The sequence below is a fragment of the Triturus cristatus genome, chromosome 10 (genome assembly GCF_964204655.1).
Source record: "Triturus cristatus chromosome 10, aTriCri1.1, whole genome shotgun sequence".
In the NCBI taxonomy this organism is placed as follows: domain Eukaryota; kingdom Metazoa; phylum Chordata; class Amphibia; order Caudata; family Salamandridae; genus Triturus; species Triturus cristatus.
The window spans coordinates 891,386,915-891,414,754 of NC_140593.1; the positions used below are offsets into that span (position 1 = coordinate 891,386,915).

At 45.1% G+C, this 27,840-nt stretch overlaps 1 protein-coding gene across 2 annotated transcripts in view; it reads left to right on the plus strand.

Annotated features, from left to right (window-relative positions):
• LOC146796188 (unconventional myosin-Ig-like) overlaps window positions 1–27,840 on the plus strand; it is a 1,225,789-nt gene that overhangs the window by 747,743 nt on the left and 450,206 nt on the right. For both annotated transcript variants that reach the window (XM_085628614.1, XM_085628615.1), the window contains exon 18: window positions 4,595–4,739. In XM_085628614.1, the coding sequence (XP_085484740.1) occupies window positions 4,595–4,739 (145 nt within the window). The remainder of the gene's footprint in view (window positions 1–4,594; window positions 4,740–27,840) is intronic.

A 27,840-nucleotide genomic window follows, 5' to 3' on the forward strand; every position in this document is an offset into this window, starting at 1 on the left:
AGTGACAATTCAACTTAATGCCCTGGTCATGGAATTTGGGCTGCGAGCTGCTAACGGTCGATTACCCTCCGACCTCCATGCAGCCCCTACTTTCAATAGAATCTCTAGCCCATCACGTATCGACTATATCTTAATTGACCGTAGACTCTGGCATTGTGCCGAGGATATGGTTATTCTTCCAACTGTCGATAGTGATCACAATCCCTTGTGCCTGACTACAAAGAGTATATGGACCTCAGACCAACTAACCCCTGACTATCGCCCGACAATGCTCACAAGGGATGTCATTCCATCTAACTGTAAACGACATCTAAAATGGCCTAAAATTGCAGTAGATAAACAAAAACTGTCCTCTATTAAAGAAATACTGCTAATAAAAATTGGCAAACTTAGGCAAGCATGTGTCGATGCTAACGAGAATTCAAGGGCCGTGTCTATTCATGCAGACACTATCGAGTCAATTGGGTCTTTTTTTACATCTTTCTCTGCTAACAACCCTCACAAACCGAAAACTCCTGGTTCCTGGTTTAATTCTGAGTGCAGGTCCAGCAGGAAAATGCTCGCAATCGCTATTAAATCTAAGGATTGCACTTTAATTAAAAACGCTAGGTCTGCTTACAAGAGGGCTGTAGCTAATACAAAAAGTACATGGGAAGAATCTCATTGGCTGGCTTTAAAAAACGCTAGCCTAGCAAGGGATGGGACCACATTCTGGAACCTTTGTAGATACTCCCAAGGCCAAGAACCGGATACAATTCCTAATCACATTACCAACAATGAATGGTTTATCCACTTCTCGAAACTTTACTCGGACGACACTATGCAATGTACTAGTGTCTATTCTCCTCCCATCCCCACAGATCTAACTTTGTCTAACACTGACCCCTTTACTGAAATAGAAGCTATAGCGGCCATTAACAAATTGGTCCCAGCTAAAGCTGCAGGCCCAGACGGCCTGCCGGGAGACCTGTTCCGCTACGACCCCAAATCTTGGGCAGAGTATTTTACCATCTTGCTTAACGCCTTTCTTAAAGGGTTTCCCATCCCCGAGTCATGGAGGGGGGCAGAGGTCATACCAATATTCAAGAAGGGCCATAGGGAGGACCCTGCTAATTACCGACCTATAAGTCTTATTGACGTTAGTCAGAAGGTGATTGGCAGGGTCCTGTTAGAGCGAATTCTACTATGGGTTACTGACAATGATATTCCGTCACATTATCAAGCTGGATTCAGGCCATTTACGAGCACGATCGACCAGGTCTTTAGGCTCCTACTGTTACATTGGAAAACTGTATTGATTGGTAGGGGCAATCTCCATCTAGCCTTTATCGATCTAAAATCGGCCTTTGACCTGGTCCCTCGTGATCGCTTATGGTCTGTCCTCCATGACCTAGGTCTTCCGCCTTACATCCTTGATCTACTGGTACGCCTCCATGAGGGGAACTTTGCTAGGGTGAGATGGGGCAGTCAGGCCCAGAGAACCGACAAGATCCCAGTCAACAGAGGAGTCCGCCAGGGCTGCGTACTCGCGCCCACCCTTTTTTCCCTCTTCGTTAATGGAGTGGTGCAATTTTTGCTTGAAGTCCCGGCGGACGCTCCTGTTTTGGCGGGGGAAAAAGTCCCCACTCTTTTATTCGCGGATGATACCCTGCTGATTTCTAAAACACCAGCAGGGCTCCAGAGGCTGATAGACAGATTTCACCTGTTCTGCTCAATGAGAGGACTGGTTATCAACACTTCAAAAACCAAGCTCCTCTCCTTTAAATCCCGGAAATCACCTAGTGTACCCATCATGTCCGATGGTGTTCCCCTAGAATACGTCAAATAATTTGACTACCTAGGCATTAGGATCTCCGATACCATGACCTGGAAGCCCCACATCCAAAAAATGCTGCTCAACCACAAACGAGCCACGGGGGCAATAGCCAAAGAACACCGCTCCTCGAGGAGCAAGCCAATTACCCCCGCATTAATGATTTATCAGGCCAAAGCAGTAGGTTCAGCCACTTATGGAGCCGAACTCTGGGGCTTCGAAAACACAGAAGAGCTCTCCCTGTCCGAGAATAAATTTTTAAGAGAATTAGTTACAATGCCAAGAGGTACTCCCTTGAAACCTCTCTTTAGTGACCTGGGTAGGCGCCCACTTAAAGATAATGTTAGGCTACGCCCCTTGCTATTTTGGGTTCGCCTATGGCGCACCCCGGAGCTAGCCAAATTTACCAAGGGCTTGAGAGAAATCATGAGTATAGCCGGCTCCCAAAAAATAAGCTGGCTTCGTAATATTAAAAAAATCTTTCAGCCAGCTTGGCCTAATTGATCTTTGGGAGCACGGAGCTTCGATCAGCAAGATGGATCTCAAAAAAGCATATTGGGCCTGGATTGACAACCGGGATCTTGGTAGCTCAAGTTATGGAAGATTAACCGAAGATTTTTTTACTTTTAAGCCGTCAGTTAACTTTGAGCCTTTTCTCGAGTTTATTCAAAAACCTAGAGACAGATCACTGTATTTTCAATTCAGACTCGAGATCCTCCCTACTCGTGAATTTACCAGTAAATGGAGGCCTCCCCACCAGACCCCCGCCACTTGCCTGACATGCCCCGAAAAAGTAGAAAGTATAGCCCATATTATGTTCGAATGCCCAGCGTACAGTAATCCGAGAAAAAGATGGCTAGCTCCTGCTTGCCGTCTCCTGGGCATTTCGAACTACCGTGTCGCCCTACGCATTCTTCGTACTGACACAAGTTTGGTGCTAGTCTGTGCTGTGGCCAAATTTTTGGCCTGGTCCTGGACTATTAGAAATAAACTTAATAGCTGCACTAGTTGAGTTAATGAACTGTTTTTATATATGTTTTTTTAAAAACTGCATTTTTACTCTATTTTAAAATCATATTCTTACAATGATTTTTTAAAAACCAGCCATTAAGCTATCATTATGATCTATTGTAAAATATGTTTTCTAATGAACTTCTATTTTTACTATGATTCTTCTGTACATGCTTTTATGATAATTTTTATCGAAATAAAGCTTTTTGACTGACCATATATAGTTCTGATACATATTGTTGCTCACTACTGTCTTCCTCACTGGCACTTTCAGTACAAACGCCTGAAACCACCTGTGTCATCAAATTGGTGCTGTGCACTCAGATAACCTTTCAGTCTAAAGCTGTGCCTCCCTCCCACATTGAGAAGTTGATCACTCTAGTGACATTCTCTGATTTCCCTAACCCCTTGAAATCGGAGGATAGGCTCCATTGGTGGTTCTTCAGAAGGGTTTGGAGTTTTTACATTGATCATACCAAGGCCCATCGAGTGGATTACAGCTTTGTGGGTGGGTTTTCTAGAGCAAAAAAAGGCACAGCTGTGTGGAAGAGGACCATGCCAAGAAGGGTACTCCTCTGCACCAAGATCTGCTACTCACTGGACAAAAAACAGCCCCTGTAAAGTCTGAGAGCCCATTCCACCAGGGCCAGGGCTGATACCACTGTACTGGTGTGTGGGGCTACTATCCTTGATAACTGTCTGGCTACTACGTGGACGTCAAAGCCTATGTTCATAAAGTACTACTGCCTAGACAACCAGATCTGGTAGGAAGGACACTTTACCTGCTCAGTTCTGCAAGACCTTTTGGTTAGAATACACTCCACAGACCCTCCACCTTTGGAATTTACTGCTTTGGTGTCTTTTCTGGGGTGAGGAACCTGCAGTTATAAGTACTTATCAGAAGAACATGTTACTTACCTTCTGTAACACTCTTTCTGGTGAATACGCTATCTAACTGCAGATTCATTACTGCCCTCCCACTTATTCTTTCTGTGGATTGGCCTCCAATTTGAAATCTACAAAGTACCTACTATAGATCAGCACTCTGTCACCAACATTTTACGCTGTGCGTCTGAGAAAGTCTCAAAGAAAAAGACAAGTAACTGATGTCAGCACGGAAGGGTGAGAGGGGGAGTATTATTGAAAGCTTTCTGGATTCACTTTGGCACCTGGGGATATCCTCAGGTGGGGAATCTGTGGTAAGATTGAGTATCAATCAGAAAGAGTATTACCACAGGTAAGTAACTTGTTCTTTGGGTACAAAGAGGAGTTTACCCCCAAAACTGGGTTGTGAAGCCTCAATGTCATCGAGCCCTTAGGGGTATGTTTTTCCAATGATGAAAGGAAGATAGGGTTCAGAATATATATGACTCCCAAGGATACATCATTTACAGCTATAAGGTGGGTCCCCCAAACCACCATTTTTCTTTTTTTTCTTTAACCCAATACAACTTTGAGATTGTATGGCATTATCGGGCTGTAGAGCTCTATAATTCTAAAAGCATGCCAACTGAATAGCACTACTTCAAAACAGGGTAAAATGCATGTCTGATTATGGATCATTTTTATGAATAGACAAAGTTGTGTTTAAACTGATGCTTCCTTTAGATTCTGGTACTAGTCAAAGATTTTTCGGGATATTGCTAAAACTACATATGTGACTTTCACACTGAAAATTTGCATTTCTAGAGCTTGTGCCTGGCTTTGCAGAATGTTTATTTTTGGAGACAACTGTCATTGATTACCTGTTCATATCTTCTTGTATTTAAGGTGGAGAGCCAGACAGATCATTAAGAACATCCCTCCGTCCGACATGGCTCAGATCAAAGCAAAGGTGGCTGCTATGGAAGTATTACAAGGGCTTCGGAGTGACCTGGGCTACCAGCGAGCATGGGAGCGAAACTATCTGTCCTCAGTGAGTATCTTACTTGGATCAGGGAGGAGACTATAAGGATGCCAATGCTAATATAGAAAAAATGCCTTGGTGACCCTGCGGTCCTTTATTGGCAGGATGGCTGTAGTGGTGTAGTAGAGATAGAACTAGGAGTGAGAAAACTGGGTCTATCAACAGGAACGGCCAAGTACCTGTGCTGGGCAAAGTTCCTGAAATGTTGAGACTGTCAATGTATGACCTCTTCAGTGGATGTTAGTCCACCCTTGTCTCATGGGAAGAAAGAAGTCACAATATCCATTTACAGTTCCTTTACTTTGTTTAAGAACAAAATAACTACATGTCCACACAATGAACAGAAGAACCTTTTCCTGTGTACCGTAACACTTTGTTGTTGTAAGGACACAATTTACTTAGTGGAAAGAGTAAGTATCATTCATCTGTAAATGGGGGTCTCCTTTCAGCTCAGTGCTAGTAAAGCTGTTCGGGGAACCTGAATCATTCCACCAGAACGTGGATGCAGTCACTATCCACTGGCCACGTCCAAGTGACCTCCTTCCGGAATAAGGGTGCATATCACCTTAAGAAGTACTAGTGTCTGAGATTTCAATATATTGGTATCTATGTACCCATTCTAAATTGCAAGAAGCAAACACTTTTACCAACTTTGATTTCCCACTGGAGAAACAGTTGAAAAAAAATGACAAACACCACGCATTTAATAGAGCAGTTTTCCCAACACGTTTTCTAAAAAGCCATAGGTTTTCATAGAGTTTAAATCCTGGATGTGCAATTTGACATGCCTTCTTATTAATACATATGTGAGACACCTTCCTTTTATGCAGTAACGGCCAGCTTTAGGGCAGAGTGGCGGGCGGGGTGGGAGCAGGGGTGGGGGCAGAGGGGGGACGAGAAAGAAGAAAGAAAAATAACTTACCTACCACCTGCCGCCCGCCGCGTCGCTGGTCTTTTGCTCCTCTCATGGCTCTACTGAAGGCAGAGGTTCCCAGCCTTCCCTGCGGCCAATCCTGAAGCTGCTCTCATGCAGACAGCTCAGTGCACATGTGGGTTTGGCCGGCTGACAAAACCCACATGCGCACTGAAAGCAGTGCTACCCACCACTCCCTCACCTGACTGCCCCCGAGATGGCCCCGCCCTCAGGACGCAGCATGTAGAAGATGAAAAATAAAACGATAATAGGCTTGTTTTTTTATTTGTCAAATTTTGAAGCTGCTGGCAGGAGGGGCTACGCGTTTCTGCCTTAGCGGAGGAACTGCTGCTTCTTTTATGTCTGTCTTCTCCTTCCTTTCCTTTTCTCTTACTGTCACTTTTACACATTGTATTTTTCATTTACTTTGACTAAGAACATTGCTGGAAGAAAGAAAAAATATTAAGCTTATTTTTTATCTTAAAGAGCATATCTCTCTCTCAGGTTTGACAGAACTGACAGTCAAGAACAGCAGACATAGGTTATACGAATTATACATGCTTGTTGTGCATCACTCAGGCAAATATATATATATATATATATATATATATATATATATATATATATATATATATATATATATATATTCACTGAAAAAACCATAGGTTTCACACACGTTATAGTTAGGAAATAGCATTTAAAAAAACCTTGCTAATTCACTGAAAAAACCATAGGTTTCACACATGTTATAGTTAGCTGGACATTTTACTGATAAAAAACCAATGAAATTCCCCCGTTATAGTTACTGTAGGCAACTATAACTCACGCGACCGCAATCCTCTGCTGATGCTAATACTGTATTTAGACACTTATTTGCCCATATCTTCTTCCATTAAATTTTAGCTATACATATATTACAAATATTTTTTTTTCATAAAGACACATATGTCATCAGCAGAGGATTACGGTCGCGTGAGTTATAGTTGCCTACAGTAACTATAACGGGGGAATTTCATTGGTTTTTTATCAGTAAAATGTCCAGCTAACTATAACATGTGTGAAACCTATGGTTTTTTCAGTGAATTAGCAAGGTTTTTTAAATGCTATTTCCTAACTATAACGTGTGTGAAACCTATGGTTTTTTCAGTGAATTTGTACGGTTTTTTAAATGCTAAGTTACTTTACGCCATTTGTGGCGTGCGCGCCCACTTAACGCAGTTCGTTCCGTGCACGGTTTTTATCAACTTTAATAAGCCCTGTACATTTGGTGGCCTTCGGCCACCAAAAGCACAGGGGGTGAGGTCAATGTGGATAGTGTTTTTTTTATTTCGATTTTATAATTTCATGTTGCCAAAATTACGTTTTTTTTTCTCTATTAATAAGCCCTGCACATTTGGTGGCCTGCGGCCACCAAAAGCACAGGGGGTGGGGTAAGTGTGGATAGTGTTTTTTTTATTTTTATTTTTTTACCGTAAGCGTACGGTAAGCTTACGGTAAGCGTACGGTAAGCGTACGGTAAGCGTACCCCGCGAAATTGCCGAAAAAAAAATAAAACCGTTTTTGCTCTTGGGGGATGTTTGGGGACTCCCTCAACATGACTATGTGGGAGGGAGTTGTCAAAACAGCCCCGTAACATGTTTTTGGCCATCATGTTTGATAAACAACACTCAGTGCGAGAGACAAAATGGCGGACGCCGCTTCCTGGTTTCGGCCGATTCGAATGTTTACTAAGATCTAAGAGCCAATCAGTACGGTAAGCGTACGGTAAGCGTACGGTAAGCGTACCGTAAGCGGGCTCAGATATATATATTGATTTAAAGGCTATTTTCTCAGAATCTACTGAACAGATTTACACCAAACCTACAAAAGGCACTTCCTTGACCTAGGGACTACCTCTCTGCCAAATTTCTAGTAATTCTGTTCAGCCGTTCGGGCTGTAGCTCGTTCTAAAGGTCCTATGGAAAAATGCATGGGAAAAACGCGTTTTGGGACCCCCCTTTTATCTCAGCCCCCGCTTGACGAATCCCCCCGAGACTTTCAGGGTAGGAGCGGAGCGTAGCGCCCCACCTATTTTGAGAAATTCGCGAGGATTCGTCGACCGGCGCCAAAGTTATTCAAAATAGAATGTTGAGGTTTTCCTATGGAAACGTGGTCCTAACTATAACTACCTACTGGCGACCGCCAGTAGGTAATATATATATATATATATATATATATATATATATACATACATATATATATATATATATATAATCTACTGGCGGTCGCCAGTAGATAGTTATAGTTAGGACTGTGTTTCCATAGGAAATCTGCAACATTCTATTTGGAATAACTTTGGCGCCGGTTGACGAATCCTCTCGAATTTTTCAAAACTAATGGGGCGCTACGCTCCGCTCCTACCCTGAAAGTCTGGGGGGGATTCGTCAAGCGAGGGCTGAGAAAAAAGGGGGTTCCCAAAACGCGTTTTCCCCATGCATTTTCCCATAGGACCTTTAGTCCGAGCTACAGCCCGAACGGCAGGGGTGTGGAATTTTCAAAATAATCTACTTGTCCATGGGACAAAATGCCACTGAGATCTACATGTCCTGTAAAATCCACTTGTCCCACCTACTCCCGTCCACACATCAAACATAAGTAGAATTCATTGCTCTTTATTTTGAGGTTGACAGGCTAAGAGGGGCCCAGTTGTAGCCCTCACTCCCTCTTCCAGCTGACAGAGCGAGGGGGTGGGGGAAGGTTCAGCACACCACTGAGTTACAGATAAGAAGGTGAGGAAAAAACAGCTTCAACCTTTTGAAATGGAAATAGAGCCATTGCGCTGCCTGTTCTCGCCTGGGTCAAGTTTCGCCTTTTCTGTTGCTGTGTGCAGATATTGTGGAAATACCCGTGGGCGGTGAGGCTTGCAGAAATGTCCCTAATGCAGACCCCCTGTGCGGTTCTCTCACCTTGGGGCACAATAAAGGAGGGAAAGAATGTCTTGCTTTTAAAGGGGTATCCATGCTCTGAGCAGATGGCCTGTGCCCACAGCCACTTGCACGGTTAGGTTGTGCGCACGCACTTAAAAAATGCAGGACATTCATTTTCTTCACCCGATGGATCAATGTGAATTTTAATATGGCCTGAATACGCTTGCATAAGACTTTGAGTGCTAATAAAAGAATGGCATTTTTTTGCGGTTTTATAGAGCGCGAATTCGATCTGAAGGTATTGGAGCGCTTTACATGAGCGCCAGTTACATTTACACAAGGACTGTCACATTCATTTATTTTTCTTAAGTAGCACTATTAAATTGGCGCCACTGCACTGTAAATCAAATGTGTTGCAGAGGGGACATTTGGTTGTAGAGTCAGAAAATGCGCCTTCTAATCCAAGCTCACGTCCCCGCTTTACCAACGTGGTATAATCTGGACAACCTCTTTACCTATTAATTATCCAGTGTCCTTTTACAGTTAAAGTTAGCATCTAAGCAATCCTGGCAGCTCAAGAAAGAAACTGCAGCGCTGCGGCAGCTTAAATGAAATGCGTACAACGGACTTAATTATACACACTAAAATACTAGGCACCGGCCAATTGAGCATTTTCTCTCACAAATGGGAAAGATATCGCCCATTTGTGAGGGAAATTGCCCAGTATGGCAATTCTGTGTCACACATCTGGTGTGAAAGGGGGTCCCCGAGGGTTCTAATCAGCTCTCTGCATAGCAATGGAAACGTGCGCAGTTGGCATGACTTACAGCACGGCTACAATAGCAACGGTTGGTCACATCTGTTGGTACTTCAGGTGTGGAATTAACTGAATTCTGGGGCTCCCGGAGCTAGGGCACTGACGCCAAACAGCATGGGCAACAAAGACACTCTTTCCTGACATGTTATCAACAGCACAAAACGGGAGGGGGGGAAGGGAAGTTGAAATGTAAGGCCGAAAGTGCTGCTAACAGCTATATATTAATATTCAAAACCCTACAAACTGAGGCAGCATAGTGCTGGGAGGATTTGGTAAAAGGTCACAAGCCATAGTAAACACGCAGTGACTGGGCCCCAATAATAGGAACTCAGTGGGTTCATGGTCAAGCCAGGCTTGAAACCCGATAATCTTTGAAGTGCAGGCGCGCAACACCCATTGGACTCACAGGGCTTCAGCCCCCCCCCCGTCGCAGCCCGGGATGAGACAGCTTCCCGGGCAGTCACACAGCCGCACCCGAGCAATTCACAGGTCTTTAAAAGACGACCATTTCCATGTTAATGAGGCCTGTTGCTGTTGTTTCACCCCTTCTACGAGCCCCTGCAGCTCCATTCTGCCTATTGCTCACCCCTTCTAAGAGCCCCTGCAGCTCCACTCTGCCTATTGCTTAAAGTTTCAGCTCCCCCCGAAATTTTTTCTTAGCCCCCCCCCCCGAAATTTGGCTCTAGTTGCGCCTCTGTTGAAGTGCAATATCCACCAGGTGGAAGAGGGGGTTGGGGGGACAGGGGGTAGGGCTGCAGCCTCAAAGCACACAGATGGAACTTTCCTACCTGAACCGATAAGACAGGAGCAGCAGCGTGAAGAGCTGTAGGCTGGAAAGGCCGATCCGACTTCCCACCTTACCGTGGTTGATGCAAATGCCGCGTAAACCGGATCCTTTGGCGGGCTTCTCTGGAAGTGGAAACCAGTGATGTTTACAGTGGTCTCTGCTAGCGCTTCGGCCACAGCCCCTCCAAAACCCCACAGTCGGCTCTCGCTCACTCAACCCCGAAGCAATGAGGATCGGAAGCCGGTGGCAGCAGTGATCTCCGGGTGCCCATGGGACAGGAGGACTAGGTAGAGGCGGCGGCAGGGTCCTGCAACATAACGGGGGCCTCGTGTAAACAAGTGGGGGCAGAATGTCAATTTATTTGCGGATCCCCCGGTACTGCGGCACTGCTTTACTGTGCCCTCTGCTTCAGCGCCCCCACGTTTTATTCTCCGTCTCACGCTCCAATAGCAGGGATGAGAGCCCGCGCTTTCTGGAACCACAAGGTTACACACGGTCTCTCACAGCAGGCACACCGGTTCTATGGAGCGATCTGCAAGCTGAGCAAAATATAACCCTTTTGAACACTCTACAAGTGCTATGGCGGGCATTATGCTAGTGCGCCTTATTTTACCTCGCGGCGGCCACAAACTCCTACTTGCAGAGACTGAGTGACGTTTCACTCCCTCAGCCAATCACTGTCTAGAGCCCAGTTATGGGCTGCCAGCCAATCAGAAGCCTCCAAAGGCTCCCGGCACGCTTCTCTGATTGGCTGTGAGCCCCATAGTGCTCACAGCCGGTTTCATTTACGTGATTTAATGTCTACTTGTCCGTCGGACGAAATAGACATTAAATCTTCTTGCCCACCGATAAAAACAACTTGGTTCGGGCGTCGGGCGATATGATTCCCCCACCCCTGCCGAACGGCTGAACAGAATTACTTGAAATTGGGCAGAGAGGTAGTCCTCAGGTCAGGGATGTGCCTTTTGCAGGTCTGGTGTAAATCTGTTCAGTAGGTCCTGAGAAAATAGCATTTAAATCAATATATATATCTGTAAGCGTGCTCCGTGCGCTTACGGTAAGCTTACCGTACGCGTACGGTGCCGTGCGTGAGCTCAATTCTGATTGGTGGTTACATGACTGTAAACATTCGAATCGGTCGAAATCAGAAAGTATCGGCCGCCATTTTCTGTCTCTCGCACTGAAAAACAAAGGTTGATAACATGAAAAGGGGGCAACGAAGAGAGTTGCAGACCCCCTAGCATTCGTCAGGGGGTTCACGAAGGACCAAAAAGTATGAAAAATAAATGTAATAATTTTTAAAAAAAATCGCGGAGTGCGCGTACGGTAAGCTTACCGTACGCGTACGGTAAAAAAAAATAAAAAAAAAATAAAAGAATTAACAATCACATTTAATATGTAAATCTAAGGACCCCCAAGGGAGAAAAAAACAATTGATATTTTGTAAAAAATGACGAGGCGTGCACGGTACGAAATGCGCACCGTGCGTGCAAAAATTAAAAATAAATACATAACTTAGCATTTAAAAAACCGTACAAATTCACTGAAAAAACCATAGGTTTCACACACGTTATAGTTAGGAATTAGCATTTAAAAAACCTTGCAAATTCACTTAAAAAACCATAGGTTTCACACAAGTTATAGTTAGCTGTACATGTCACTCGTAAAAAACCAATGAAATTCCACGTTATAGTTAGATCAGGTAACTATAACTTGCGCGACCGCAATGCACAATGTGTCATTTCAGATGTCATCATTGATGTCATGAGTGATGTCACTGACCATGTCATAAGTGATGTAATATGTGACGTCATCAGCAGTTTATTGTGGGCGCGCAAGTTATAGTTACCTGATCTAACTATAACGTGGAATTTCATTGGTTTTTTACGAGTGAAATGTACAGCTAACTATAACTTGTGTGAAACCTATGGTTTTTTAAGTGAATATATATATATATATATATATATATATATATTCATTCACTGAAAAAACTATAGGTTTCAGGCACGTTATAGTTCGGAACTAGCATTTAATAAACCATAGAATTTCACTGAAAAAAACATAGGTTTCAGGGGCGTTATAGTTAGCTGGACATTTCCCTCGTACAAAACCATTGAAATTCCCCCGTTATAGTTAGTTCAGCTAACTGAGTCGCACGCCCACAATCCACTGCTGATGACGTCACATATTACATTACTCATGACATGGTAAGTGACATCTCTCATGACATGGTCAGTGACATCACTCATGACATCACTAATGACATCACTGATGACATCACTGATGACATCATCCTTGTGATAGAGTGGCAGACCTCCTCTTACCCTAATTTAACCTTTGATACACACATACAGAAATAGAAACTAAAATCTTCAAAAAAATGGACATACCAAAACCAGTTACAACAACCAATTAAGTAACTCTAAGCTGTACATACACATGCACTTATTCACCAACAGTCCTATATAGTCACTCATATATGTACTCACACATAATATGTACTCATATACCTATACATCCTGTTACACACTGCCACTCATCCTTAGAGTTACTCACACACATAGTCACTCATGCTAATAAAGAATCAAACAACCATTTACTTGCATATACAGTTATACACACACCACCACACTTACTTCTACAGAAACTTCCACATACTTACTATTTTAAACAATCACTTATAGAAACACATACTTATTCATACAGGGTCTCTTCCAATCTCTAACTCTCACATATACTCACTTATATACACCAATAGTCGCATATACTAGTTTAAAACATATGTAGTTACTCATAAAGACACTATTGAGACAGTCATTCACTCACTAACACACCCATACACACACTCATCCACCCATACAGTCCTGCACACATACAGTCTTCAACACATAGAAATAGTGACTTACTCATTCATGCATGTATGCACTAAGTAATTCCCTCCACTGAACCATACAGACACTCAGACACTCATACTGATACTCGAAAAAACAAATAATAACCCATATAGTGTCGTGTTCCCACTGATTTCCTCTCCTCAGGATGACGCTGATGCTCAAAAGGGTCCACCTCCCATCTGCCCCTAGTCCGGAGGATGTGTAACACACTCGGACGGAGGAGGCAGGTGAGCGAGGGAAGGGAGGATAGGGACGGCTGGGAGGGAGATCTGAAATGAGACAAACACACTATGAGCGATGGCCTGCTCTCCCAATCCCCCTGGTTCCCATATGTGGGTAGCTCGCTTACCTGACGTCTCCTGCCGCCTTGTTGTTGGGAATTGCGAATGGAATCTACACTCCTGTCTGCAGGGACGGAAGATCGGAGGTGGAAATGAAGGGCGTTGCGCCTTGCTAGGTACCTCCTCACGGGGAGTCCGGAAATGTACCGCCTAGGGGTGCAACCCCAACGGGGGAATGCTTGGGAGTATATACTCAGCATATGTTCTGAGAGGTTCGTAGGAAGTCACCCAGAACCGTTGCCTCACGGAACTGTGGTGTTCCCACTGGGTGTTTTCGCCTCTAGTACGAGGTGTTCCCGGTCGGGTATCACGTTGGCGCTGCTACTCAAGGCTCCATCGTACCTCGAGCCGAGGAGCGCGATACCCCGGGATAGCGGAGGCCCAGAAATCCTTGGGCGGAGCGGGTACGCTGCTACTCGATGCTCCAAGGGGGAGCCAAGAACAGCGGAGCGAAACCCCAAGAAGTGTAGCCCGGAAATCCGTGGGCGATGGTAGTCACGTCGCGCTGCTACTCACTGCTTGCGGTGGAGCCGGGAGCGGAGGAACGCGACCACTGGAGGAGCCGCCCGGAAATCCGAGGGCGGAGTTGCACGCGTCGCGCTGCACTCTCTACTCGCGGTGGAGCCGGGAGCGGAGGGGCGCGACCGCAGGAGGAGAAGCCCGGAAATCCGTGGGCGGAGATGAACGCATCGCGCTGCTACTCTCTACTCGCGGAGGAGCCGGGAGCGGAGGAGCGCGACAGCGAAGCCGGAACAGCGGTTGGTTCTTCACTGGGCTCTGGACGGGTGTGGCTTAGGGAAAGCCGGGGCTGAGAGACTCAGATAGTCAGGGGACGTAGTTTCTCGCCGAAGAGTACGACTACACGTACCAACACAAACGGGATACATCCGGGAATATTCGGCGCCCTCTTGAGGGTGTGTCAGGCTTATATGCATATCGGCCGCGTGACCAATCACGTGGAGCGGGGACAGCCGGGGGATCTGGGAATCGTAGTCCGTGTTCGGGATAGGTGGTTCTGTGTTCATCCCGGGGGTCAAAAGACAAGGCACTCAGCGCCTTACCGAGTGCGAATCTTGACAGTACATCCCCTCTCACCCCTCAGGAGGCGCTGAGCGCGGGACCAGGTTTATCCGGACACCGGCGATGGAAAGCCGCCACCAGACGGTCAGCGTGTAGCGACGAAGCAGGTTCCCACGAGTTCTCCTCCGGCCCATACCCCTTCCAAGCCAGGAGATACCAGAGTCTGCCACGCACCTTCTTGGAGTCCAGCACCCGTTGCACCACGTACTCGCGTTCATGGTGGACCCATACGGGAGCAGTGAGCCTCCGGACAGGGCCGAGCGAAGGTTTGAGCAAGGAGACGTGGAAAACAGGGTGGATGCGTAAACGAGCTGGAAGCTTCAGCTGCACTGCCACGGGGTTTATGTGTTTTATCACCGGATAGGGGCCTATGAACTTAGGGTTAAAGACGCTGTGTCGTCTGAACCTGATGTGCTTTGTGGACAGCCATACTCTTTCCCCTCTATGGTACACTGGATTGGGCCTGCGACGTTTGTCTGCTTGGTGTTTGTATCGTGTTTTCGCCAACCGAAGGCTCTTGCATGCCTTCGTGAGGGTGAAACGAATCGTGGACAGTCTGTTTTGTACCTCCGGTATGCTGAGATCGGTGTGAGGGAGCAGGAAAGGGGTGAAACGAGGATGGTACCCTGATGAGAGAAAAAAAGGGGTTTGTTGCGTGGAAGCATGTATGGAATCGTTATAGGCTACTTCGGCGACCCACAACCAGTCCACCCAAGCGTTGGAGGCCTGGTCCACATAGCACCGGAGATACTGCTTAAGGGTCTGGTTGAGCCTCTCGGTCTGCCCATCGGTCTGCGGATGGAAGCTGGTGGACAAGGAGGACTGTATACCCAGTTCGGCACACCAGACCTTCCAAAACCGGGCCGTGAACTGTGACCCCCTGTCCGACACTATGCCAAGAGGAAGGCCATGGAGTCGGACAACGTTGACCAACAGGAGTCTTGGAAGGGCACCGGCCGTAGGTAGTTGTTTACATGCCAGGAATGAGGAAATATGAATTTTGTGATCAGTTATGTCCCCTATCGAGACCCCAACGGCTCCATGTGCATGCTATAAGTACATGTATGTTCCCTCCAGTTCCAGTTTTGAAGACGCAAATACATGTGCGTCCACCGTCAACATGTCCTCTTTCAGATCCGCCATGAATGGGTCAGATATTCCATTCCTAAGTATAAAAGGCCACCGACTTTATGTGGTTCACTTTCCACATTTTACAGATTCAGGCGAGTAGGCCCTGAATTCTGTCATCAAGCCTTTTCCTGCCTTCTGCCTCTGAAAGCTCCAGTCTGAGCCTGCATCTGTATCCATGAACTTTGTCCTACTCCCTGCGCGGCTAACGGTGCCAGATCCAGCCTGTTGCCTGCCAAAAACTGTATTTCACCTTCAAGATTATCTGCTCCGCTCCTCATCCGATGCATTCCTGTCTAGTAGTTTAGGTAAACATTCCTCCAGCTACCGTGCAAAGGGCCAGGCCTCGCTGTCCTCATGCAAGTAATTCATAGCCCCGTTACCATGGAATATTCCTACCCCCTCGCATCTCATGTAGACACTTAGACGCTTGTACACGCACTAACAGTCAGTATAGAATAGATTCTATCCTAGAGACCTTTCCTTTTGGATAACACAGTTCTTTAAACATAGGATATTAGATATGATTTGGGATTAGGTTGACATGACCCCCAGACTTCTGTCTCCACATGTAGAGCTAAATGTCAAGTCTCCTTCACCCTCTAGTTGCACGTCAATCACACGTCATGCGGCTGCGCGCGCATCTCTGCCAAATATTTCTGCTGACATTGCAGGATTCTTTTATGGATCCACCCACTTGTGACATCATGTATAATGACGTTTATTAAATTACGCCCATATGACCGCCTCTATTAGTTACGTATGCACATTTTATCTGTACTATCAGTTGTTACGCCTCCTGCATCTGTTTCACTGTAATGCATTTTCCTATAAAACTGCTTATCTGTCAATAATGTATGCCCTTCCTTCCTGAACTTTCGTGGTGATGGAATAGAAGCCTGCAATTCGAATTGCATTCCTTTGTATAGGAATAAAGCCTTTTAGAACCTCTAATACCACGGATTCTGCCTCTTATATTTACTGAGTTATTCTTACTAGACTTTACCGCATAAAAAATAGTACCGGTAATGAAATATTTACCACATAAATTGGCGCCCGAACAGGGACACTTTCTCATCTCACGCGCCGGCGGTGCGTTGCAGGCCCGGTCTCCTGCCACAGCTGAACGGACAAAAACGCGTACCTGCAGGATTTCCTGTATCTCCCTCCGGCCAAGCGGGGGCGACTGAGGCTGCGATCAACACCCAGACGAGGCGGTGAGAAGTGCGAAGTATCCCGACCAGAGCCTAGCTGAGAGAGCAAGATCCGAGGTATACAGAGGCCCACCAGGTTCCGAAGTTCCGAGTCCAGTCGAGTCGAGTCCAGTCCGGTCCAGTTTCAGTTCCGTTCCGAGGCCTTCCGTTCCGAGCTACCCGGTGAGTACCATTACCGGGGAGGCATTTTACGTGCACATAGTCTGTGCCGGTCAAGACGGGTTTGGGTACACAAATCCGGTCTGCACTGTTTCAGCAGTGTATCTGTACTGTTTAGCAGTATATATAGTATGTCTTGCATATAAATAAGTATAAATAATAAGTATTATCTAGTGTCAGTATTATGTCAGTAACTAGTTTTCTATTAGTTATCATCGTTCGTAGAACTGTTAAGTGTTAAATGTTTTAATACGTTTTATATATATATTGTGGTGTGAATGACTGTTCATTATTGTGTTCATTGTATAAAGTGTGTTCTAGTAATATAGGTCTAAAAATGCCGCTCTTTTCGAAATTAAGACAGATCAAAACCAGAAAAGGGGTACTCGAAGAAGCTGTTCCCATCCCACCTAGGGACACTCCAGGGTACTTTATGTATCATAAACATGGCCTAGATGCCGTATTATTTCTTGATTTATGGGTGGACTACACCAAGGATTTGCCAGAAAATCAGAGATGGCCCGCAGCGGGGACCTGGGATGCAGATTGCATCATGAGAGTAGAAGAAGAATTATGGAAAAAGAAAGCCAGACAGTCACAGAAAGATGCCATTGAATTATGGCGTAAAGAATCATATAGACGTACAGAAAAAGCGCTCAGACAGGAAGAGAAAGGTAGAGAGAATTCAAATAAAACTCGAGAAAATCTATTACTTGAGGAAGGTACCCGAGTAAACTCAGAACAAGTAGATAGACAAAGAAACACTCTTATGAATGGTATGTATCCTCTTCTGGCCGAAGGGTTACCTAAGGCTACCCCGGAGATACCAAAAGACTTAACTCCTCCATTGCTCCCGATAAAAGCACATCCCAAAACACATCCCAAAACAGCAAAGGACGTTTTCCTTTCCTCCTATTTAGATGACGTAGCTCCCGAGTATGCTAATGCCATACCACACATACCGCTTGCCGATGGTGTTCAACACCAAGAGCATCCGTCTGTATCCCCGCAACTACAAACTCCTACACAAGTTCCCACAGGTCCGTCCGTTTCTACAGTTTTTCCCACATCTACAATCTCTATCCTACGTCCAACGAATCCTTTCGTGCCCAGCACCTCAGAGGGTGCTACAGGAGGTACAACAGACATGTTTGCCACCCCGCCGCGAAATAAACAGACCCTTAGAGATTTAGCACTCCAACGTACACCTCAATTAGCGACATCCGACATGTTTAAAGAACAGCTTGTGGATTGCAGATACGACCCAGTACCAGGTAGACAGGACAAATTGCTCATATCATCGCTACGTATACGACGAGCTACATTATATTTAACGACGATACCAGGAATGGTTGAACACCTAGACAATATATATCGCTTTGTCCAAACAGGGCGAGGTCCAGAAAGTATTAACGAAGCTATGGAATACCAGAAAGTGGATGTCCAAAGACAACTACTCCGTTTTTTCATAAATTGCGTAATTAGGAATCAAGACAGGCCTGGGGCAGATCACGATACCATGCAAAGACTTGCCAAATGGGGTCAGAACATATCAGAAGAGAAACATGATAGACAGGCGTGTATAATCGCCATGTGTCGAAAGATCCGCAAGGAAGTAGAACGAATACATAAAGAAAGACGAGAAACAGACAGAGTAGAATCAGAAGAGGAGGAAGAACAAGAACACGAACAAAGACGTATGAAAGATACGAAAATGAAAATGCTTGTTGCTCAGTCAGTTCCAGCTGATGGTCATCTAAAGGGTGATTCCGCAGGTCCTACGAAAGGGACATGCAACTATTGTAAACAACAAGGTCATTATATACACGATTGTCCAGTCCTGAAACATAATATTGCCACGGGTAGAACCCAGGAGAGACCACGTCCACCTAGACAGGATCAGAATCAACAACAAATCCCTCAGCATGCACAACCTAGGTTAGCTCCGCAACAACTAGCTCCGCAACAGGCGGCTCCACAACAGATCGTAGCACCACCACAAGCGCAGCCTATTGCTGCAACACAAGCAACCACACAACAGATGTATCAGTATGCACAAGCAGATTATCCCGATTATCAGCGTTACACATGAAATAGCCTAGAGAGGGAAGTTGGCTTACCCCTTATAGAGGTCCCTGTAGACCAAGAGGGACCTTATGTACATAGTGAACTATTAGGGGAAGACAGAAAGTTTTTACTTGATACAGGGGCAAGCAGAACAACTATAAGACGCAGTGAAGTTCCAGGGGCACCCCTCTCAGGCTCACAGAATATTTCCCTTGGATTCTCAGGAAAACCTATCATTAATGAAGTAACACAACCTCTTCCACTTACGGTTGGTCCATTGACACGTACTACAGATTTATTGCTTACTAAATCATGTCCAGAAAACTTGTTAGGTATAAAAACATTGAAAGCTCTAGGAGCTATAATCTGTTGTTCTCCGGAAGGAGTACGATTATTTTTGCGTGACTTTAAAGGTCACTACGTGTCAAGAGACATGGATCACCAGTTACAGAATTTACCTACACATTTATGGGCACAAGGCCCCACTGATGTTGGTTGCATGAACATTACACCATATCGAGTCACACTGAAAACAGGAGTAGTACTACCACGAATGCGACAATACAAGTTACCACCCGATGCTATTGTGGCTTTACTGCAAATCATTGACGAGCTCATTGCACAAGGAGTGGTTGTCGAAACCGACTCCAATGTATGTAATTCCCCGATAATTCCGATTCTTAAAAGAACGGATCCAAAAGCACCACCAGTATATCGACTAGTTATTGATCTGCGCGAATTAAATAAATGTATTGTACCACAATACCCTGTGGTCCCAGATATCTCTTCATTACTAACAGCTATTGACTCAGAAGCAACGTTCTTCACTGTAATTGATCTCAAGAATGCTTTCTTTAGCGTCCCCATAGATCCGGAAAGTCAATATCTGTTCGGATTCAGTTTAAATGGACGAAGTTTTAAATTCACACGCGCACCTCAAGGATTTACAGAAAGCCCCAGCATCTATAGCCAAGCACTGAAACGAGAACTTGACAGTATCCACATGCCAGTTAACACTGCCTTGCTTCAATATGTCGATGTTCTGCTGATCACCGCCCGAAGCGAACCTGAATGTGAAACAGCGTCACTGACGGTTTTGAAATTTCTGGCCGACAAGGGGCACAAGGTGTCCCCTTCTAAGCTGCAATTCTGTGTCCAGCGAGTTGTTTACCTTGGGCACTCGCTGTCCAAGGAGGGAAGGCAGCTTACATCCGACCGCATCCAGTTAATTGCTAACATGCCACCACCCAAGACACAAAAGGAGGTGCGGGCTTTTATAGGCCTCACTTCATACTGTAGGCAGTGGATCCCTCAATATGCATTTCTAGCAAAACCACTCATCCAGTTGACAACACAGGAGGCAGCCACATCGACTGTCCTCCCTTGGACTCAAGAACATACACACGCCTTTGAAAGCTTAAAGAAAGCTTTATGCCAAGCACCTGTCTTAGCAACACCATGTTACAGTAAACAGTTTACACTCTTTGTTACAGAACGCGAAGGTACTGCCTTGTCAGTACTCACTCAGGAACAAGCAGGATCACACAAACCATGTGCTTATTTCTCTAGTACATTAGATCCAGTAGCTCAGGCTCTTCCTGCGTGCCTGAAATCGGTGACAGCAACAGCTTTAGCTATCAGACAAAGCGATGCCATAGTGTTAGGACACCAATTGACAGTACAAGTACCACACGCAGTAGAGGTTCTCTTGAATCGCACACAAACACAACACTTGACTATAGCGAGACTCACGGGTTACGAATTAACATTGTTTCAGCCACACATAGAAATCAGACGTTGTAATACGTTAAATCCTGCCACACTGTTACCAGTGGGCGGAACAGATCCATTGGCACATGATTGTGTCGAAGTCATTACTATCACGACGAAACCCAGACAAGACTTGACAGATATCCCTTTGTCAGATCCAGACTTGACATTGTATGTAGATGGGTCATGTATGAGAACAAGTACAGGAGAGTTAGTGGCCGCTTACGCAGTCACAACAGACACTGAAGTCATTGAAACAAATTGTATTAACACTTTGTCAGCTCAAGCAGCAGAGCTCATCGCTCTGACACAAGCCTGTATTCAAGCCAAGAATAAGAAAGTCAACATATACACAGATTCACGTTATGCATTCGGAGTCGTCCATGACTTCGGCGTACTGTGGCGAGAGAGAGGTTATTTAACTTCTCACGGTGCCCACATCCAACACGGACCCCTCATTCAAGTCCTATTAGACGCGATTCATCTACCTACTGCAATATCGATTATGAAATGCAAAGCCCACACAAAAGTTACCGATATCATTTCTCAGGGTAATGACCTAGCTGACAGAACAGCTAAACAGACTGCTCAGAATCAGACTCACACAACTGACATGACAAAGACAATAGTTCCGACACCAACACATTGCATGACAGTTAAGGATCCCGCCCTTGATGTAATTGACATACAGACACATGCTACACCAGAAGAAATAAAGAAATGGACTGAATTAGGAGGGATCCAAACGGATTAAGGATGGATGACGAAGGAAAAATCTATATGGTTTCTTCCCGACTCCATGGTTCAAGTCATCATTAATACAATACATAGTCCAGCGCACCTAGGAGAGAAAGCTATGCTAGACAGCATTCAACACATTTGGTTCAACAAACATTTGCGAGCAGCAGCTAAACAAAAAGTTCGTACCTGTATGATATGTTGTCAGTTTAATCCAGGTAAAAGCATCCCCGTAGAGCAGGGTGGATTTCAATCTCCCGATCATGCTTTTGAAGTCCTCCAGATGGATTATATCCAGATGGAACGATGTCGAGGATTCAAATATGTTCTCGTAGTTGTCTGTGCTCTTTCCCGTTGGACAGAAGCCTACCCGGTTTCAGATTACACTGCCCCGACTACTGCCAAACAGTTAGTTCGAGAATTCTTCCCACGGTACGGTTTACCACGTGTTGTCTACTCAGATAACGGCCAGCCGTTCTCATCCGAACTAATGAAACACGTTTCCCTTTTGTTAGGCTACCAATGGAAATTCCACTGTGTCCGACATCCCGAGGCAGCAGGTCTCGTGGAACGCCATAATCAAACTCTGAAAATTAGATTGTCCAAAATATGTAGAGAAAAAGGTGTCGATTGGATAGTAGCCTTACCAGTTGCGCTCTTTTACATGAGAATGGTAGCGCATTCTCGAACCGGGCTATCCCCGTACGAGGTGATCTTCGGTAGACCACCAAATATGTGGGGGACGCCTATACCTCGCAAAATCACTGATGTTGACTGTAATATGCTGACAGATTACCTGGCTTCCTTGATGTCTGCACTACAATCTTGTCGTTCACAGGTAGCCGCAGCTTTTCCCGATAATACTGAGGTGAAGCCCCATGACGTGGTTCCTGGTGACCTGGTTTTGGTCAGGAATTTTGACCGGAAGACCCAACTGGAACCTAGATGGACATCGCCAAAATTGGTTCTACTAACTACAAGGACAGCCGTGAAGATTGAGGGACGTAAAGGGTGGTTGCACTCGAGTCATATCAAGAAATTTTATGGACTACCATCTAGTGTGAACGCTCAGCCCTGCATTCCCTCACAGACAGACTCAAAGCTCCCCTTGGCTGAATTAACAACCTCTGAACTTTATAAACTGAAGTTAAGGTCTAGCAAGTCAGACAATTTGATTGTTTAAGTCCTCTCCAAGGTGAATCGGTTGAATTTGTCTCTGACATGTATCCTCTAGACCGGAATAGAGAAAGAAATCAACAGATGCAGCTTAAAAAGCATGCGTATTGTAAATCACTTCGTAGTCACTGCACAGTAACATTATTAATTTTGTTTTTTCTAAGTCTTCTGATCATTATTTCTAGCATACTATTGCACATGTATTACCCCATTCTTCAGCGTGCTTACAATGTAACTGCAGAACATTCTTTTAGCGAATTACCTCCGCATGAGTTGTCCTATAGATTTGCGCTGCGCAACAACACATTCATTAGTATGTTACATCATTCCCATCAGACCAGCAATGCCACGAATTGTTGGATATGTGGCCGACTCCCTCCCTATCAGAACTATAAGGGAGTTTTGCCCCTCTTTCCCTATCCGTTCACACACAATGGCTCCTGTGGAGCATGGTTTAGTTTGATTAATTCCCTAGATTCAAATTCCGCAGTTTATCAAGACAACTGGGTATGGGGAAACCTGAACCTAGTTTTGCTTAAAGTCTGCTACCCTAACAAGGAGGGACTTCCCAAAAGAACAGGAACTGATCTAGAAAATGAAGTATATGGATTAGGTAATTTTACACTTAACCTCATGATCCTGAACGTTGAATCTGAAGCTACACCAATCTTGCCCGCCATGTCAGTATTCCCAGTAAAAGGGGAATTATGTGTAAGAAAGAATGGTTCCATACACATGGGCCATAGTAAATGCACCACTGTAATAAAATTCAGTGATCAAGGCAAGTCTACATTTAGAGCTTCTCGCCATTCCTACTTTATATGTGGCCAGACCGCATATATACGTCTACCTCTAGATTGGGATGGTACCTGTTACATAGCATTCCTTCTGCCACCTGTTTTCCTAGCTCCTCCTGATTATCACAGAAATATCCATTTAGTACACAATAGACAGCAGAGAGATCTCCCAATTGTCGATTACACTGAAACAGCATGGGAGCAATACACAGATTTCAATAAAGGTTTCTTTCCCTATATAGGTACAGTCACTAATAGTAAGCTGATACGTAGATTAACCAGAACCCTTGAAGCAGTAGTGAACGAGACTATTTCCGCCTTAGGCAATTTAACAGAAGAGCAGTCTGCTATGCGGATTGTTGTGCTTCAAAATCGTCTTGTCCTTGACGTCATCCTGGCCGATAGGGGCGGAGCTTGTAGGGTCATCGGATCAAGTTGCTGCATTTTCATACCAGAAAATTCGCCGTCGGTATATAAAGCCATAACCCGCCTTCATAAGATTATAAGCCAGATACACTAGAGTCCAGGCACCTGGACTTGGTCCGGTTGGTTCTGGGGCGTGTTGTCAGCCTGGGGATGGAGAATCCTATCCTTCCTAGGTATTGGCTTTCTCATACTATTCAGTTGCTGCTTATGTCTACAATGTGGGCCAGCGATTTGTGGTCTGTGTGCCACATCGTGTATCCCACATCCAAGTTTTCGTTCAAGATCCCGGAAGAAGAAAGAAGAACAAATGATGCTATATGAACAGATCGATGGATTGATGAAGATCGATATTTCCTGAGGGTCCGTAGGGGACAAGGAGGGAATGAGGAAATATGAATTTTGTGATCAGTTATGTCCCCTATCGTAGACCCCAACGGCTCCATGTGCATGCTATAAGTACATGTATGTTCCCTCCAGTTCCAGTTTTGAAGACGCAAATACATGTGCGTCCACCGTCAACATGTCCTCTTTCAGATCCGCCATGAATGGGTCAGATATTCCATTCCTAAGTATAAAAGGCCACCGACTTTATGTGGTTCACTTTCCACATTTTACAGATTCAGGCGAGTAGGCCCTGAATTCTGTCATCAAGCCTTTTCCTGCCTTCTGCCTCTGAAAGCTCCAGTCTGAGCCTGCATCTGTATCCATGAACTTTGTCCTACTCCCTGCGCGGCTAACGGTGCCTGATCCAGCCTGTTGCCTGCCAAAAACTGTATTTCACCTTCAAGATTATCTGCTCCGCTCCTCATCCGATGCATTCCTGTCTAGTAGTTTAGGTAAACATTCCTCCAGCTACCGTGCAAAGGGCCAGGCCTCGCTGTCCTCATGCAAGTAATTCATAGCCCCGTTACCATGGAATATTCCTACCCCCTCGCATCTCATGTAGACACTTAGACGCTTGTACACGCACTAACAGTCAGTATAGAATAGATTCTATCCTAGAGACCTTTCCTTTTGGATAACACAGTTCTTTAAACATAGGATATTAGATATGATTTGGGATTAGGTTGACATGACCCCCAGACTTCTGTCTCCACATGTAGAGCTAAATGTCAAGTCTCCTTCACCCTCTAGTTGCACGTCAATCACACGTCATGCGGCTGCGCGCGCATCTCTGCCAAATATTTCTGCTGACATTGCAGGATTCTTTTATGGATCCACCCACTTGTGACATCATGTATAATGACGTTTATTAAATTACGCCCATATGACCGCCTCTATTAGTTACGTATGCACATTTTATCTGTACTATCAGTTGTTACGCCTCCTGCATCTGTTTCACTGTAATGCATTTTCCTATAAAACTGCTTATCTGTCAATAATGTATGCCCTTCCTTCCTGAACTTTCGTGGTGATGGAATAGAAGCCTGCAATTCGAATTGCATTCCTTTGTATAGGAATAAAGCCTTTTAGAACCTCTAATACCACGGATTCTGCCTCTTATATTTACTGAGTTATTCTTACTAGACTTTACCGCATAAAAAATAGTACCGGTAATGAAATATTTACCACATAAATTGGCGCCCGAACAGGGACACTTTCTCATCTCACGCGCCGGCGGTGCGTTGCAGGCCCGGTCTCCTGCCACAGCTGAACGGACAAAAACGCGTACCTGCAGGATTTCCTGTATCTCCCTCCGGCCAAGCGGGGGCGACTGAGGCTGCGATCAACACCCAGACGAGGCGGTGAGAAGTGCGAAGTATCCCGACCAGAGCCTAGCTGAGAGAGCAAGATCCGAGGTATACAGAGGCCCACCAGGTTCCGAAGTTCCGAGTCCAGTCGAGTCGAGTCCAGTCCGGTCCAGTTTCAGTTCCGTTCCGAGGCCTTCCGTTCCGAGCTACCCGGTGAGTACCATTACCGGGGAGGCATTTTACGTGCACATAGTCTGTGCCGGTCAAGACGGGTTTGGGTACACAAATCCGGTCTGCACTGTTTCAGCAGTGTATCTGTACTGTTTAGCAGTATATATAGTATGTCTTGCATATAAATAAGTATAAATAATAAGTATTATCTAGTGTCAGTATTATGTCAGTAACTAGTTTTCTATTAGTTATCATCGTTCGTAGAACTGTTAAGTGTTAAATGTTTTAATACGTTTTATATATATATTGTGGTGTGAATGACTGTTCATTATTGTGTTCATTGTATAAAGTGTGTTCTAGTAATATAGGTCTAAAAATGCCGCTCTTTTCGAAATTAAGACAGATCAAAACCAGAAAAGGGGTACTCGAAGAAGCTGTTCCCATCCCACCTAGGGACACTCCAGGGTACTTTATGTATCATAAACATGGCCTAGATGCCGTATTATTTCTTGATTTATGGGTGGACTACACCAAGGATTTGCCAGAAAATCAGAGATGGCCCGCAGCGGGGACCTGGGATGCAGATTGCATCATGAGAGTAGAAGAAGAATTATGGAAAAAGAAAGCCAGACAGTCACAGAAAGATGCCATTGAATTATGGCGTAAAGAATCATATAGACGTACAGAAAAAGCGCTCAGACAGGAAGAGAAAGGTAGAGAGAATTCAAATAAAACTCGAGAAAATCTATTACTTGAGGAAGGTACCCGAGTAAACTCAGAACAAGTAGATAGACAAAGAAACACTCTTATGAATGGTATGTATCCTCTTCTGGCCGAAGGGTTACCTAAGGCTACCCCGGAGATACCAAAAGACTTAACTCCTCCATTGCTCCCGATAAAAGCACATCCCAAAACACATCCCAAAACAGCAAAGGACGTTTTCCTTTCCTCCTATTTAGATGACGTAGCTCCCGAGTATGCTAATGCCATACCACACATACCGCTTGCCGATGGTGTTCAACACCAAGAGCATCCGTCTGTATCCCCGCAACTACAAACTCCTACACAAGTTCCCACAGGTCCGTCCGTTTCTACAGTTTTTCCCACATCTACAATCTCTATCCTACGTCCAACGAATCCTTTCGTGCCCAGCACCTCAGAGGGTGCTACAGGAGGTACAACAGACATGTTTGCCACCCCGCCGCGAAATAAACAGACCCTTAGAGATTTAGCACTCCAACGTACACCTCAATTAGCGACATCCGACATGTTTAAAGAACAGCTTGTGGATTGCAGATACGACCCAGTACCAGGTAGACAGGACAAATTGCTCATATCATCGCTACGTATACGACGAGCTACATTATATTTAACGACGATACCAGGAATGGTTGAACACCTAGACAATATATATCGCTTTGTCCAAACAGGGCGAGGTCCAGAAAGTATTAACGAAGCTATGGAATACCAGAAAGTGGATGTCCAAAGACAACTACTCCGTTTTTTCATAAATTGCGTAATTAGGAATCAAGACAGGCCTGGGGCAGATCACGATACCATGCAAAGACTTGCCAAATGGGGTCAGAACATATCAGAAGAGAAACATGATAGACAGGCGTGTATAATCGCCATGTGTCGAAAGATCCGCAAGGAAGTAGAACGAATACATAAAGAAAGACGAGAAACAGACAGAGTAGAATCAGAAGAGGAGGAAGAACAAGAACACGAACAAAGACGTATGAAAGATACGAAAATGAAAATGCTTGTTGCTCAGTCAGTTCCAGCTGATGGTCATCTAAAGGGTGATTCCGCAGGTCCTACGAAAGGGACATGCAACTATTGTAAACAACAAGGTCATTATATACACGATTGTCCAGTCCTGAAACATAATATTGCCACGGGTAGAACCCAGGAGAGACCACGTCCACCTAGACAGGATCAGAATCAACAACAAATCCCTCAGCATGCACAACCTAGGTTAGCTCCGCAACAACTAGCTCCGCAACAGGCGGCTCCACAACAGATCGTAGCACCA